At 56.2% G+C, this 17,579-nt stretch overlaps 1 protein-coding gene across 2 annotated transcripts in view; it reads left to right on the plus strand.

Annotated features, from left to right (window-relative positions):
* The window catches only part of ptpn6 (protein tyrosine phosphatase non-receptor type 6), a 108,847-nt gene that overhangs the window by 17,699 nt on the left and 73,569 nt on the right, over positions 1-17,579 (plus strand). For both annotated transcript variants that reach the window (XM_038822348.1, XM_038822350.1), the window contains exon 2: positions 9,178-9,300. In XM_038822348.1, the coding sequence (XP_038678276.1) occupies positions 9,178-9,300 (123 nt within the window). The remainder of the gene's footprint in view (positions 1-9,177; positions 9,301-17,579) is intronic.

The following is a 17,579-nucleotide window of genomic DNA, read 5'->3' on the forward strand; positions in this document are numbered from 1 at the left end:
GAGGAGAACGTGCAGACTCCGCACAGACAGTGAGCCAGGCCGGGATTCGAACCCTGTCCATGGCGCTGTGAAGCAACATGAGGATCTCTAGCACTGCTACTGTCAGGGAGGTGTTATTACAGCGTGACGTGTTTCCATAGCAGTTCCCACTGTAAACGTGGACATCAGCAACAATAATAGGAAGGCATCAACATTAAATGAAAGCAAGGTGTTGAAGACAGGAAGTCCACATCCCCCTCCTTTTTCCCCACAACCCTGCAATTTGTTTCCCTTCCAGTATCTCTCCAATTCCCCTTGTGAGCGTTTCCATTGAATCTGCTTCCACTGAGCTTTCAGGCAGTGCCTTACAGATCACAACAACTCGCTGTGTTAAAATAATTCTTCTCATCTCCTCTTCGGGTTTATTCACCAATCTCTCCAATCTGTGTCCCCTCTGGTTACCGACCTCTTGCCACTGGAAACACATTCTCCTTATTTACTCTATTGAAACCCCCTCTTGATTGTGGATGCCTCAATTAAATCTCCCCTTGAATCGTATCTGCTCTAAGGAGAATGTGTCCAGCTTCTCCAGATTAACTGAGGTCCCCTCATCACTGCAACTGAATTGAGAAATCTTCTCCAAATCATCATTGTCGGGCCCAGAATTGGACACAAAGTCCAACTGGGGCACTGCCAATGAGTTAAATAGTTTCAGCAGATCTGCATCTGCATCTCACCAAAATCCACACACTTCTCGGACGTTACGGGCAGACCCTTCTGCACTGTAGGAATTAAATCCCCACTCAATGTCCATCACCCCCACCCAGTGTCCACCATCCCCATACAGTGCCCACCATCCCCCACCCAGAGTCCACCATCCCCCACCCAGTGTCCACCATCCCCATACAGTGCCCACCATCCCCCACCCAGAGTCCACCATCCCCCACCCAGTGTTCCCCATCCCCCACCCAGTGTCCACCATCCACCATCCAGTGCCCCCCACCCCCCACCCAGTGTTCCCCATCCCCTATCCAGTGTCCACCATCCTTCATCCAGATTCCACCATCCCCCACCCAGTGTCCACCATCCACCATCCAAATTCCACCATCCGCCATCCAGTGTTCCCCATCCACCATCCAGTGTCCACCATCCAGTGTCCACCACCCCCACCCAGTGTCCACCATCCAGTGTCCACCACCCCCCACCCAGTGTCCACCATCCAGTGCCCCCCACCCCCCACCCAGTGTTCCCCATCCCCTATCCAGTGTCCACCATCCTTCATCCAGATTCCACCATCCCCCATCCAGTGTCCACCATCCACCATCCAAATTCCACCATCCGCAATCCAGTGTTCCCCATCCACCATCCAGTGTCCACCATCCAGTGTCCACCACCCCCACCCAGTGTCCACCATCCAGTGTCCACCACCCCCCACCCAGTGTAACCCATCCCACATCCAGTGTCCACCATCCCCCATCGAGTGTTCCCCATCCCCATCCAGTGATCACCACCCCCCACCCAGTGTAAACCATCCCACATCCAGTGTCCACCACCCCCACCCAGTGCCCACCATCCCCATCCAGTGTTCCCCATCCCCATCCAGTGTTCCCCATCCCGATCCAGTGTCCACCATCCACCATCCAGTGTCCACCATCCAGTGTCCACCATCCCCCATCTAGTGTTCCCCATCCCCCATCCAGTGTTCCCCATCCCGATCCAGTGTCCACCATCCCCATCCAGTGTTCCCCATCCCCCATTCAGTGTTCCCCATCCTGATCCAGTGTCCACCATCCCCCATCTAGTGTTCCCCATCCCCCATTCAGTGTCCCCCATCCAGTGTTCCCCATCCCCCATCCAGTGTTCCCCATCCCCATCTAGTGTTCCCCATCCCCCATCCAGTGTTCCCCATCCCGATCCAGTGTCCACCATCCACCATCCAGTGTTCCCCATCCCCCATCCAGTGTTCCCCATCCCCCATCCAGTGTTCCCCATCCCCCATCCAGTGTTCCCCATCCCCCATCCAGTGTTCCCCATCCCCCATCCAGTGTTCCCCATCCCCCATCCAGTGTTCCCCATCCCCCATCCAGTGTCTACAATGCCCCATCCAGAGAGTGAGTGAGAGATAGCCAGACAGAGGACAGAGAGAGACAGAAAGTGAAAGAGAGACAGAAAGTGAAAGAGAGACAGAAAGTGAAAGAGAGACAGAAAGTGAAAGAGAGACAGAAAGTGAAAGAGAGACAGAAAGTGAAAGAGAGACAGAGGGCTGGATTCTCCGCAGCCCTGCGCCGAAATCGCGCTTGGCTCGGGTGCGGAGAATCAAATTTCCCGATGGAATCAGGCCCGATGCCGCTGCGGTGATTCTACGGGCTGCAAATATCCACGCATTCGTGAATTACGCTGTGCGGCTGGCGGGCCATTGTTAGAAGCCCGCCCATCGAACCTCCGCTTCGACCGGCTGAGTTCCCAACAGCGTGGAACTAACATGGTATGGATGGTCGGGACTCTCGTGTGGCAGCTGCGGACTCAGCCCACGGCCGCCCTGGTGGGGGTCGGGGAGATCTGGCACCATGGGGGCCTTATGGGTGGCTGGGGGAGACATAGGGCCGGAGGAATCCTCGGGCGCACAGCCGATCGGTGGGGCCTAGTTTCTTTGTGTGGGCCCGCGGTCCGAGTCCGCCATGGCGCTCAGCGTGGCCACCTCCGTGCACATGTGCGGACTCAGAACCGAAGTGCGGGGGCCCGTTTCCGCAGCCAAAGCTCCGTGAATCACTCCGGGTCCCTGCTAGCCCCCTGAAGGTAGGTGAATCGGCTGGGAATTTTTTCAGGAAACTCGGGAGTGCAACGCCGGCGTTGGGACATAGCCCCATTTTGGGAGAATCCAGACCAGCGAGAAGAGAGACAGGGGTCACGATTCTCCGGAAAATGTTTAAGGTGTGCTAGCGAGTGGGAATTGCCAGGAGCTTCCCGGCGCTCGGCCCAGCGAGGCCGGCAGTGTTATTCAACATTAATTGGTGCACTTAACAAGGCCTCACGGGCTTCTCGCCCTGAAAGCCGGCTCGCCAGTTGATTTGCCGGCACTGGCCCCCCCCCCCGCTAACAAGGTCGAGCAGCACTGAAGCAGCATTCGCACAGCCAGCCCCAGCCAGCTCACAGCAATGAGACCGGCCCCAAGATTCGGGGACACTGACCGAGGGAGGCTCCTGGACGCGGTGAAGGCCAGGAAGGATTCTGTTCCCCCAAGGGTCCTGGAGGGCGAGCCATCGGGCAGCCAATGCCGCCTGGGATGAGGTGGCAGCAGCTGTGAGCTCGGGAGGTGTGACCAGGAAGACTGGCCTTCAGTGTCAGAAACAGGTCAACGGCCTACACCGGGCAGCACGAGTGAATAGACACCGACGCCCCTTGCCACCCCCCCCCCCCCCCCCCCCCCCCCCACAAGGGCGCATCCCACCAAGCGACGCCCAACCCTTCCTACACCCCCTACTCCTTCAGCACTCCCTCCACCACAACCCTCCCTTCACCCCACAACTGGGAACCTCACATATGGCTAATGATGCCCTCTCTGAGTCCCCTCAGGAAAAGCTCTCCCACGATCGGCGGGAGAGGGCCCAGACTGGCGGAGGGGTGCTGGACTTGAGAATCCGCACCTCCTTCGAGGAAGGGACCCTGGAGGTGACTGGTGTGGCCCAGGACAGGAAGGTCACCCACCCGGAGGCTGGCGGACGCCGCAGAGGTGAGGAACCCCCGGGCTCCACCCGGAGGACCAGTCAAACGTGAGTGTCCTTCCGACACTCGGAAGAGTTGCCTTCCGAACTGACCATCCCTCCCCCTGACCACATGTCATTCTCCCGCAGGTCCTCCAGCCAACAAAGCCGGCCCATCGCGAGCGGCCCCTTCCCCTTTTGCGGCACAGCTGTCATCCCCACCCTCCACCAGTGCGAATACATACATCTCAGTGGGAAACATTAGTGGACAGGCTCCAGGGGCACAATCTGGTGAGCACCACACTGCTGCTGATGTACATCAGGTGGAGGCAGGGTCCCTCCAGGCGAGGCAGCAGTCAGGGAGGGCTGCTGGATCCCAGGGCCCAGCTGGGTCCCAGCCTGATGCTGAGCCTGTGGAACAGGGTTACTCGGGGCTGGTGGAGATGATGGGGAGTGGCCGGGACTTTCAGAGGGAGAAGTCAGCGACACTCCAGCAAGTCCATAGCCGCTTGGAGGAGTCCCAGAGGCTACAGGTGCAGGAGATATCGCCAGCAATGCGTGGCACCGTGACCAACACAGCTAGGGTGGCGACCGCAATGGAGAGCCTGGTGCACAGTGTCAGCACCATTAGTGAAGTTGGTGACGGCCACGGCTGAGGGTCTCGGCAGAATATCTGCCTCGCTGGGGGATGTCACCCAGTACCAGGCCGACCTTGATGAGGTTCTGCGGGACATGTCCCGCTCTCAGATGGGAATAGCCGAGGCACTGCGGAGCTTGTCCCAGTAGCAGGTGGGCATTGTTAAGGCGCTGTGGAGCTTGTCCCAGTCACTGAGGAGCATCGCTGAAGGCGTCGACACAATGGCGCTGACCATGAGGAGCCGCCAGGGCTGGCAGAGCCAGGTGATGCAGGGGCAGCCGGGGCTCGTACCCGCTACCCCTCTGTCCCAAGGCAGACCCGAGGGCCCTACGGCCACCCACCAGGAAGAGGAATCGCGGAGTGCCAATCGGGACCCATCCCATGGGGTGGCGATGGTGGCCACCAGCTCCCCTGAGTTCCCCCTCCTGATGAGGCTGTGTCTCGCAGCCAGCACACGGGACAGGGTGGCACGGCTGTGCATGTGCCAACAACAAGACAGTAAAAGTTCAGGGCTGCTGCGTGTGTGTGGTGTCGCCTCCCGCTGTGTTCAGGTACAGTGTCCAGGCATCACGGTCTGATTGGGATGCTAGGCAATGACTCCCACATGGCCCGCCCAGCCACGGCAATCCACTTGGGTTGTGTGAAGTGCTCACTTAACCACGATTGTCAATACCCTATTAGCGATGGCCTTCATACGCACAGCCAGAGGCCTCAGCAGTCGGTGGTCCGGGGGCAGACAGGCAGGGGCAAGGGCTGCCCAGAACGGGTACACGCGATCCAGCGTTTGGCATGGTGGTGTAGCAAGTGGTTGCCCCCTGGTTGCCCCCCAGTGTCGCCCCCACCCTCCCATGGCAGCCCAACCCTGCTGAGGGTCCCCTCACCCTCAGCCGAGGGCCCCCCCCCTCCCCCAGCTGATGGTCCCCACCCCCCCACTGAGTACAGGAGCAGCATGCCCTGCGCCCCAGGTCTCTTCGCCTGTGAGCAAAGATGGCTGCTCACCTCCTCGGCTCCCCATGGAAACCCTTCCGCCAGGATCATGTTTCACAAAAGGAGGACAGCACGGTGGCACAGTGGTTAGCTTTGCTGCCTACGGCGCTGAGGACCCGGGTTCGAATCCCGGCTCTGGGTCACTGTCCGTGAGGAGTTTGCACATTCTCCCCGTGTCTGTGTGGGTTTCACCCCCACAACCCAAAAGATGTGCAGGGAAGGTGGATTGGCCACGCTAAATTGCCCCTTAATAGGAAAATATAATTGGGTACTATGGGCGCGATTCTCCGCTCCCCACGCCGGGTGGGAGAATCGCGGGAGGGCCGGGCTAATCACGACACGCCGCCCTGGCACCGCCCGCGATTCTTCCACCACCACCCCCCCCCCCCCCCCCCCCCGGCTCGGAGAATCAGCGCTCGCCGTTTTTCCTGACGACCTGCGATTCTCCGGCCCGAATGGGCCGAGCGGCCTGACGTTCCCGACCTGTTCACACCGGAGGCAACCACACCTGGTTGCTGCTGGCGTGAACATGGCGCCAAAGGCTCGTTTGTGGCTTGTGGGCAGCGGAGAGGGGAGTGAGCACCACGGCCGTGCTTGGGAGGGGACTGGATGACGATCGGTGCCCACCGATCGTTGGGCCGGCGACTAGAAGAGACGCACTTTTTCCCCTCCGCCGCCCCGCAAGATCAAGCCGCCACGTCTTGCGGGGCAGCGGAGGGGAAGACGGCAACCGCGCATGCGCGGCTGAAGTCATTAGGCGCCAGCTTCAAGGCCCGCAGGCCGAGATTTACTCCACACTGCTCCTAGCCCCCTGGGGGGGGGGGTGTGGGGGTGTGAATAGGGTGCGAGGAGCGGCCTCCGACGCCGTCGTGAAATTTGACCGAGTTCACGACGGCCTTCCCGATGCCGCGCGGGAGCGGAGAATCGCGCCCTATGTTTGTCAAAAGCAGCACTAATCAGCGTCAGCGTGAGCACTTGCTGGGGAGGCTGCTGAATGACGGGAGGCTGTTGGCTATGGGGTGGCTCCCATTAATTGTATGGAAACGGGGATTAAGTGGTGATAATTGGTTTCTCGCCACACTATGGCGGGATACCATTTCGCCTATGGGAGTGGGTCGGCTACATTGCAAACTGTTTGGTGCCTGGCCCGGTTCCTGTTTTTGGCCTCTCCTGCTATTCACTGGCCTCGTTTTGCTTGAACGAGAGTGTAACGAGGCCAGAACATCGCACCCAGAGAATGAAAGAAAGAGACATGGGGCGGAATTCTCGGTTTCTGAGACTAAGGGCGAAATTCTCCGCAACGTCCAACGCCGGAGTGAAACCCGGAGTGTTTCACTCCGGCATCGGAGGCCGCTCCTCGCCCCCTATTCTCCCCACCCCCAGGGGGCTAGGAGCGGCGTTGCGGAAAACTCGGCCGTCGGGCTTTGCCGCTTGCGTCAAACGGCGCCCCGAGAATGACACGGCCGGCGGCGCCTAAGTGACGTCAGCCGCGCATGCGCGGTTGCCGTCTTACCCTCCGCTGCCCCGCAAGACGTGGCGGCTTGATCTTGCGGGGCGGCGGAGGAGAAAGAGTATGTCGTTTACAGATGCCGGCCGACGATCGGTGGGCACCGATCGCGGGCCAGACACCTCCCGAGCATGCCCGTGGTGCTCGATCCCCTCTCTGTCCTCCACAGGCCCCACACTTACCTGTCGCGCGCTGTTCATGCCGGCAGCGACCAGGTGTGGTTGCCGCCGGCGTGAACCCATCAGGGTCGTCAGGCCGCTCGGCCCATCCGGGCTGGAGAATCGCCGGTCGCCGGGAAACGCGACATGCCATTTGGGGGGGGGGGGGGCGGAGAGAATCGTGGGGGTTGCCAGAGCGGCCCTCCCGCGATTCTCCCACCCGGCGTGGGGAGCGGAGAATCGCACCCTCAGTGTTGATGCCAACTGAGAATCTGTGGACTTTTACGACAGACAAGCGGTGCAGCACCTGGACCGATTCCGTTACCGTTAAGGGGTCAGCACCGCTGCCGTGTGGAACATAATCGATTCTACTGAAAAACGGTGCGGGATTCGCCGGGTCTGTGATTGGCACTCGGGAGGCTGACTAACTGCAGCCGCATATACACATTATGCTCCCCACACACACTTAGCCCACACAATCCACTGGTTGTGCTGGACTGTGCCCATACAGCTGATGGGGCATCTGGGGCAGAGGGTACCCAGTGGTACCCAGTGCCCTGAGGGGACACCTATACGACCAGCGGCACTAGGCTCACAGAGACATGCGCAGCTGCATGGCTGCTTTGCCGGCTGCGGCAATGGTTCCGTGCCCGTCCTGGACCCCACTGCCCACCTCCTGGCCACGCCACGCACTCCCCCAGCCCTGGCGGAAGCCCCCCGGCCAGCGGCACAACTGTCAGCAAACTATGACGGTGTTGGACACATTCCCTACCCCTTTCTCTCCCTCAGCAGCCACCACACTGGTTGATGATTTTTAAAAGCACAAGCGAACCACGCTGTTGGTAACTAGGCCCATCGGAGGCCCTGGAGAATACCGGGTAAGGCCCGTTAATGATATGTAAACGGTGCCTTCTGTAAATGCGGAGTGAAACTCATTGACGCCATTTTCGAGGTGACGAAGAATTGTGATTTGCCGTCTGATGCACCATCAATTGGACTCGAGTCGTAGAGAGGTTCCAAACAACAGGCTTTAATATTCTAGATGTGTGCCCGGCAGTGGTCGTACAGAGAAAGGCCGACTGCCAGCTGGTACGAGTTCTTATACCCCGTCTTGTAGGCGGAGCTACCAACCTCTCAGCCAATTGGCGGGGAGTCACATGACTAGCCACAGCCAATTGGCAGAGAGGCACATGACTTGCCTGGGCCAATGAGCAGCGAGTCTGCTGTACCAATGGCAGCTTGGTTCTAAGCTAATGTGATCTCCCTAGTCATACTACCACAGCGTCAAATCGGCGCCTACAACAATTTTACCGTTGGAAGCTATTCCCCGCCAAATCGCATTTCCCGATTTTGGCGACGGCTAACGGAGAATCCCGCCCGGAGAGTGAGAGAGAGAGAGACGGTGAGATGGAGAAAGAGAGAGACAGAAGGAGAGAGAGGGAGACAAGGACAGAGAGAGAGACAGAGACAGAGGGAGAGAGAGACAGAACAAGAGATAGAGAGAGAGAGTGGGAGACACACAAAGAGGGAGACAGAGAGGGAGAGAGAGAGAGAGAGAGAGAGAGATGTAGAGAGAGAGAGAGAGAGAGAGAGCACGGAAAAAGTTGACGAGAATGCGTCTGGGGAAGAGGAACATCAGCTATGTGGGAAGATTGGGGAAAATCGGGGCCTGTTCTCCCTGGGGAAGAGAGAAGGCCAAGACGTGATTTGATCGAGGGGTTCCAAATCGGCAGGAGTGTCTTGGACAGAGTCGGGAGAGAGGAATGTGTTCCCATTGAATGTTGCGGGGCTGCGATGGGGGTGGGGAAGCAGCGAGAGCGAGAGGAGGCCACAGATTCGAGGGGGATCGGTGAAATATGCAATGGGGAGAGGGGCTGAAGAGAATCTTTTTCACACAATGAGTGGTCAGGGTGCGGAATGAGCTGTGTGTGAGTGTGGAGGAGGCTGGATCGATAAAGGAATTTGTTTGAGAAGGGGTGAGACTGTCATCTGGAGAAAGGGTTGTGTCGGGGGTAGGGAGGGTGTGGGGTTAGGAGATGGAGGATTGAGGTTGGCGGGGCAGTAGCGACAGAGTTCTGGCACAATGTGATGGTGAAGCTACAGTTTCATGATCCTAGGGTAGGCCAAAAGGTCAAAAGGCACGGCCCGGAACCAGAGAGCAGTGTTTTCTGGAGGTCGGTTAACCTTCCTCATTCCGTGTTTCCTCAGGTGGTTCCACCGCGAGATTAGTGGCAACGATGCCGAGAAGCTGTTGAAGGCGCGAGGTGTACACGGGAGCTTCCTGGCTCGGCCTAGTAGGCAGAACCCAGGCGACTTCTCGCTCTCAATACGGTGAGTAAAACCCCTCCTACTGTCCCTCACCCCCTGCAGATGCTTCAGCCTCCTGAACCCGTCTGCCCTCTGCCCTAACCAGACCCCGATAAAACCCTCCCTATCTCTGTAACCTCCTCCAGCCCCTACAACCCTCCCTGTCTCGGTAACCTCCTCCAAACCATCCACCCTCCCAATTTCTGTAACCTCCTCCAGCCCCTACAAACCTCCCTATCTCTGTAACCTGCTCCAGCCCCTACACCCCTCCCTATCTCTGTAACCTCCTCCAGCCCCTACCCCCTCCCTATCTCTGTAACCTCCTCCAGCCCCTACACCACTCCCTATCTCTGTAACCTCCTCCAGCCCCTACACCCCTCCCTATCTCTGTAACCTCCTCCAGCCCCTACACCCCTCCCTATCTCTGTAACCTCCTCCAGCCCCTACACCCTCCCTATCTCTGCAACCTCCTCCAGCCCCTACACCCCTCCCTATCTCTGTAACCTGCTCCAGCCCCCACAACATTCCCTCTCTCTGTAACCTCCTCCAGTCCCAATAACCCTCCCTATGTCTGTTACCTTCTTAGGTTCTGCAACCCTTCATATCTTTTTAGCCTTCAACAGCCCCTACTCCCCTCCCTATCTCTGGAACCGTCTCCAGCCCGTAAAACCCTCCCTATCTCTGTAACCTCCTCCAGCCCCTACACCCCTCCCTATCTCTGTAACCTCCTCCAGCCCCTGCAACATTCCCTTTCTCTGTAACCTCCACCAGCCCCGACAACATTCCCTATCTCTGTAACCTCCTCCAGCCCCGACAATTCACCCTATCTCGATAACCTCCTCCAGCCACAACATGCCTCCCTATGTCAATAACCTCCTCAGTCTTAAGAAAAGTCCCTATCCATGTCAACACCCTTAGCCCTCCAAAAACCTCCCTATTTTTATAACCTTATCCAATCACAAAAATTCACCCAATCTCTGTAACCTCCTCCAGCCCGACAATTCTCCCTATCTCTCGAACCACCTTTAGTCCCGACAACCCTACCTATCTGTGTAATCTCTTCCAACCTCTTAAATCATCCATATCTCTGTAACCTTCTCCAGCCCCTACACCCCTCCCTATCTCTGTAACTTTCTCCAGCCCCTACACCCCTCCCTATCTCTGTAACCTTCTCCAGCCCCTATACCCCTCCCTATCTCTGAACCTTCTCCAGCACTACACACCTCCCTATCTCTGAAACCTGCTCCAGTCCATACACCCCTCCCTATCTCTGCAACCTCCTCCAGCTCCTACACCCCTCCCTATCTCTGTAACCTCCTCCAGCCCCTACAACCCCCCATCTCTGTAACCTTCTCCAGCCCCTACACCCCTCCCTATCTCTGTAACCTTCTCCAGCCCCTACACCCCTCCCTATCTCTGTAACCTCCTCCAGCCCCTACACCCCTCCCTATCTCTGTAACCTGCCCCAGTCCCTACACCCCTCCCTATCTCTGTAACCTCCTCCAGCCCGACAATTCTCCCTATCTCTCGAACCACCTTTATGGGCAGCACGGTAGCATAGTGGTTAGCACAATTTCTTCACAGCTCCAGGGTCCCAGGTTCGATTCCGGCTTGGATCACTGTCTGTGCGGAGTCTGCACATCCTCCCCGTGTGTGCGTGGGTTTCCTCCGGGTGCTCCGGTTTTCTCCCACAGTCCAAAGATGTGCAGGTTAGGTGGATTGGCCATGATAAATTGCCCTTAGTGTCCAAAATTGTCCTTAGTGTTGGGTGGGGTTACTGGGTTATGGGGACAGCGTGAAGGTGTTGACCTTGGTTAGGGTGCTCTTTCCAAGAGCCGGTGCAGACTCGATGGGCCGAATGGCCTCCTTCTGCACTGTAAATTCTATGATAATCTCTGTAACCTCCTCCAGACCCACAACATTCCCTCTTCCTGAAACCTCCCCAGCCATGAACCATCCCTAAATCTGTAACCTCCTCCATCCCTCTACAACCCTCTATGTACCATCCTCCAGTCCCTATAACATCCCTATCTCTGTAACCTCCTCCAGCCCCAACAACCCAACTATCTCCATAATCTCTTCCAACCTCTTAAATCATCCCTGTCTCTGTAACCTCTTAAAGCCCAGACAACCTTCACTCTCTCTGTAACCTAACTCAGCCCCCTACACCGCTCCCTATCTCTGTAACCTCTTCCAGCGAAGACATCCCTCACTATCTCTCTAACCTCCTCCAGCCTCAACAACTCTCTCCATCTCTGGATCCTCCTCCAGCCCGACAACCCTACATATCTCTGTAATCTCCTCCAGAACCTACAACCCACCCTACTTCTGACATCAATTTCAGTTGAAACAACTTTCCCTATCTCTGTAACCTCCTCAAGCTCGAAAACCCTCCCTATCCCTATAATCTTCTCCCGACCCCGAAAGCCCACAATATCTCTGTAGCCTCCTCCAGCCCCTACAACCATCCCTGTTTCTGTAACTTCCTCAAGCTCTGAAAGCCCTCCCTATTTCTTTAACCTCCTCTCCTCAAGCACTTACAACCCTCCCTATCTCTGTAACATCCTCCAACCCCCTACACCCCTCCCTATCTCTGTAACCTCCTCCAGCCCCCACACCCCTCCCTATCTCTGTAACCTCCTCCAGCCCCCTACACCCCTCCCTATCTCTGTAACCTCATCCAGACCCCACACCTTCCCTATCTCTGTAACCTCCTCCAGTCCCAATAACCCTCCCTATGTCTGTTACCTTCTTAGGTTCTGCAACCCTTCATATCTTTTTAGCCTTCAACAGCCACTACTCCCCTCCCTATCTCTGGAACCGTCTCCAGCCCGTAAAACCCTTCCTATCTCTAACCTTCACCAGCCACTATAACCGTCCCTATCTCTGTAACCTCCTTCAGCCCCAACAATCCTCCCTATCTCTGCAACCGCCTCCAGCCCCCACAAACCTCCCTATCCCTGCAACCTCCTCCAGCAGTGACAACCCTCCCTATCTCTGCAACCTCCTCCAACCCCTACAACCCTCCCTATCTCTGTAACCTCCTCCAGCCCCTACACCCCTCCCTATCTCTGTAACCTCCTCCTGCCCCTCCAACCCTCCCTATCTCTGTAACCTCCTCCAGCCCCAACAACACTCCCTATCTCTGTAACCCCCTTCAGCCCCAACAACCCTCCCTATCTCTGTAACCTCCTCCAGCCCCAACACCCCTCCCTATCTCTGTAACCTCCTCCAGCCCCAACAACACTCCCTATCTCTGTAACCTCCTTCAGCCCCAACAACCATCCCTATCTCTGTAACCTCCTTCAGCCCCAACAACCCTCCCTATCTCTGTAACCTCCTCCAGCCCCAACACCCCTCCCTATCTCTGTAACCTCCTCCAGCCCTTCTCCCCTCCCTATTTCTGTAACCTCCTTCAGCCCCCACAACCCTCCCTCTGTCTGCAACTTTCTCCAGCAGCGACAACCCTCCCTATCTCGGTAACCTCCTCCAGCCCCTAAAACTCTTCCTATCTCTGTAACCTTCACCAGCCCCTACACCCCTTTCTATCTCTGTAACCTCCTCCAACCCATACACCCCTCCCTATCTTTGTAACCTCCTCCAGCCCCTCCACCCCTTCCGATCTCTGTAACCTCCTCCAGCCCCTACAACACTCCCTATCTCTGCAACCTCCTCCAGCCCATACAACCCTCCCTATCTCTGCAACCTCCTCCAGCCCATACAACACTCCCTATCTCTGCAACCTCCTCCAGCCCATACAACCCTCCCTATCTCTGTAACCTCCTCCAGCCCATACAACCCTCCCTATCTCTGTAACCTCCTCCAGCGCTTACACCCCTCCCTATCTTTGTCACCTCCTCCAGCCCCTCCACCCCTTCCGATCTCTGTAACCTCCTCCAGCCCCTACAACACTCCCTATCTCTGCAACCTCCTCCAGCCCCTCCAACCCTCCCTATCTCTGCAACCTCCTCCAGCCCCTACACCCCTCCCTATCTCTGTAACCTCCTCCAGCCCCTACACCCTCCCTATCTCTGCAACCTCCTCCAGCCCCTACACCCCTCCCTATCTCTGTAACCTGCTCCAGCCCCCACAACATTCCCTCTCTCTGTAACCTCCTCCAGTCCCAATAACCCTCCCTATGTCTGTTACCTTCTTAGGTTCTGCAACCCTTCATATCTTTTTAGCCTTCAACAGCCCCTACTCCCCTCCCTATCTCTGGAACCGTCTCCAGCCCGTAAAACCCTCCCTATCTCTGTAACCTCCTCCAGCCCCTACACCCCTCCCTATCTCTGTAACCTCCTCCAGCCCCTGCAACATTCCCTTTCTCTGTAACCTCCACCAGCCCCGACAACATTCCTATCTCTGTAACCTCCTCCGGCCCCGACAATTCACCCTATCTCGATAACCTCCTCCAGCCACAACATGCCTCCCTATGTCAATAACCTCCTCAGTCTTAAGAAAAGTCCCTATCCATGTCAACACCCTTAGCCCTCCAAAAACCTCCCTATTTTTATAACCTTATCCAATCACAAAAATTCACCCAATCTCTGTAACCTCCTCCAGCCCGACAATTCTCCCTATCTCTCGAACCACCTTTAGTCCCGACAACCCTACCTATCTGTGTAATCTCTTCCAACCTCTTAAATCATCCATATCTCTGTAACCTTCTCCAGCCCCTACACCCCTCCCTATCTCTGTAACCTTCTCCAGCCCCTACACCCCTCCCTATCTCTGTAACCTTCTCCAGCCCCTATACCCCTCCCTATCTCTGAACCTTCTCCAGCTCTACACACCTCCCTATCTCTGAAACCTGCTCCAGTCCATACACCCCTCCCTATCTCTGCAACCTCCTCCAGCCCCTACACCCCTCCCTATCTCTGTAACCTCCTCCAGCCCCTACAACCCCCCATCTCTGTAACCTTCTCCAGCCCCTACACCCCTCCCTATCTCTGTAACCTTCTCCAGCCCCTACACCCCTCCCTATCTCTGTAACCTCCTCCAGCCCCTACACCCCTCCCTATCTCTGTAACCTGCCCCAGTCCCTACACCCCTCCCTATCTCTGTAACCTCCTCCAGCCCGACAATTCTCCCTATCTCTCGAACCACCTTTATGGGCAGCACGGTAGCATAGTGGTTAGCACAATTTCTTCACAGCTCCAGGGTCCCAGGTTCGATTCCGGCTTGGATCACTGTCTGTGCGGAGTCTGCACATCCTCCCCGTGTGTGCGTGGGTTTCCTCCGGGTGCTCCGGTTTTCTCCCACAGTCCAAAGATGTGCAGGTTAGGTGGATTGGCCATGATAAATTGCCCTTAGTGTCCAAAATTGTCCTTAGTGTTGGGTGGGGTTACTGGGTTATGGGGACAGCGTGAAGGTGTTGACCTTGGTTAGGGTGCTCTTTCCAAGAGCCGGTGCAGACTCGATGGGCCGAATGGCCTCCTTCTGCACTGTAAATTCTATGATAATCTCTGTAACCTCCTCCAGACCCACAACATTCCCTCTTCCTGAAACCTCCCCAGCCATGAACCATCCCTAAATCTGTAACCTCCTCCATCCCTCTACAACCCTCTATGTACCATCCTCCAGTCCCTATAACATCCCTATCTCTGTAACCTCCTCCAGCCCCAACAACCCAACTATCTCCATAATCTCTTCCAACCTCTTAAATCATCCCTGTCTCTGTAACCTCTTAAAGCCCAGACAACCTTCACTCTCTCTGTAACCTAACTCAGCCCCCTACACCGCTCCCTATCTCTGTAACCTCTTCCAGCGAAGACATCCCTCACTATCTCTCTAACCTCCTCCAGCCTCAACAACTCTCTCCATCTCTGGATCCTCCTCCAGCCCGACAACCCTACATATCTCTGTAATCTCCTCCAGAACCTACAACCCACCCTACTTCTGACATCAATTTCAGTTGAAACAACTTTCCCTATCTCTGTAACCTCCTCAAGCTCGAAAACCCTCCCTATCCCTATAATCTTCTCCCGACCCCGAAAGCCCACAATATCTCTGTAGCCTCCTCCAGCCCCTACAACCATCCCTGTTTCTGTAACTTCCTCAAGCTCTGAAAGCCCTCCCTATTTCTTTAACCTCCTCTCCTCAAGCACTTACAACCCCTCCCTATCTCTGTAACATCCTCCAACCCCCTACACCCCTCCCTATCTCTGTAACCTCCTCCAGCCCCCACACCCCTCCCTATCTCTGTAACCTCCTCCAGCCCCCTACACCCCTCCCTATCTCTGTAACCTCATCCAGACCCCACACCTTCCCTATCTCTGTAACCTCCTCCAGTCCCAATAACCCTCCCTATGTCTGTTACCTTCTTAGGTTCTGCAACCCTTCATATCTTTTTAGCCTTCAACAGCCACTACTCCCCTCCCTATCTCTGGAACCGTCTCCAGCCCGTAAAACCCTTCCTATCTCTAACCTTCACCAGCCACTATAACCGTCCCTATCTCTGTAACCTCCTTCAGCCCCAACAATCCTCCCTATCTCTGCAACCGCCTCCAGCCCCCACAAACCTCCCTATCCCTGCAACCTCCTCCAGCAGTGACAACCCTCCCTATCTCTGCAACCTCCTCCAACCCCTACAACCCTCCCTATCTCTGTAACCTGCTCCAGCCCCTACACCCCTCCCTATCTCTGTAACCTCCTCCTGCCCCTCCAACCCTCCCTATCTCTGTAACCTCCTCCAGCCCCAACAACACTCCCTATCTCTGTAACCCCCTTCAGCCCCAACAACCCTCCCTATCTCTGTAACCTCCTCCAGCCCCAACACCCCTCCCTATCTGTAACCTCCTCCAGCCCCAACAACACTCCCTATCTCTGTAACCTCCTTCAGCCCCAACAACCATCCCTATCTCTGTAACCTCCTTCAGCCCCAACAACCCTCCCTATCTCTGTAACCTCCTCCAGCCCCAACACCCCTCCCTATCTCTGTAACCTCCTCCAGCCCCTTCTCCCCTCCCTATTTCTGTAACCTCCTTCAGCCCCCACAACCCTCCCTATGTCTGCAACTTTCTCCAGCAGCGACAACCCTCCCTATCTCCCGGTAACCCTCCTCCAGCCCCTAAAACTCTTCCTATCTCTGTAACCTTCACCAGCCCCTACACCCCTTTCTATCTCTGTAACCTCCTCCAACCCATACAACCCCTCCCTATCTTTGTAACCTCCTCCAGCCCCTCCACCCCTTCCGATCTCTGTAACCTCCTCCAGCCCCTACAACACTCCCTATCTCTGCAACCTCCTCCAGCCCATACAACCCTCCCTATCTCTGCAACCTCCTCCAGCCCATACAACACTCCCTATCTCTGCAACCTCCTCCAGCCCATACAACCCTCCCTATCTCTGTAACCTCCTCCAGCCCATACAACCCTCCCTATCTCTGTAACCTCCTCCAGCGCTTACACCCCTCCCTATCTTTGTCACCTCCTCCCAGCCCCTCCACCCCTTCGATCTCTGTACCCTCCTCAAGCCCCTACAACACTCCCTATCTCCTGCAACCTCCTCCAGCCCCTCCATCCCTCCCTATCTCTGCAACCTCCTCCAGCCCCTACATCCCTCCCTATCTCTAAACTGTCTCCAGCCCCTAAAACCCTTCCTATCTCATGAACCTTCACCAGCCACTATAACCGTCTCTATCTCTGCAACCTACTCCAGGCCCTACAACCCTCCCTAACACAATAACCTTCTCAAGACCTAGCACCCCTCCCTATCTCTGAAACCATCTCCAGCCCTAGAACCCTCGCTATATCTGTAACATCCTCCATCCAAGATAATCCTCCCAACCAATGAAACCTCCCTATCCCTGTAATCCGCATTAGCCTTCTCAAACACCTCCATATCTCTGTAACTCCTCCTCAATCCCAACAGCTCGCCATATCTCATACCTCCTCCAGCATCGATAACCTTCCCTATCTCTATAACCTCCTCAAAACACAACATTCTTTCTCAAACCTCCTCCCTTTGTAATCTCCTACACCTCTCCCGTTGTAATCTCCACCAGCTCCTACACCTCTCCCTATCTCTGTAAGCTCCTCAGCACATGCAACCCCATCTCAGTCATCGCCTCCAGCCCTGACAACTTTCTCTATCCCTGTAACATCCCACAGCGCAAACAACTCTCCCCATATCATTAAGCTTCACATTTCTGTAACCTACTCTCGCCCCACCAACTCTCCCGATCTCTGTATCCTCCTCCAGCCCCGATAACTCTCCCGATCTCTGTATCCTCCTCCAACCCCGACAACCCTCCCTATCTCGCTATCCTCCTCCAATCCCTACAACCCTTCCAATCTCTGCAA

This window comes from Scyliorhinus canicula, chromosome 16 (assembly GCF_902713615.1).
Source record: "Scyliorhinus canicula chromosome 16, sScyCan1.1, whole genome shotgun sequence".
Classification (NCBI taxonomy): Eukaryota; Metazoa; Chordata; class Chondrichthyes; order Carcharhiniformes; family Scyliorhinidae; genus Scyliorhinus; species Scyliorhinus canicula.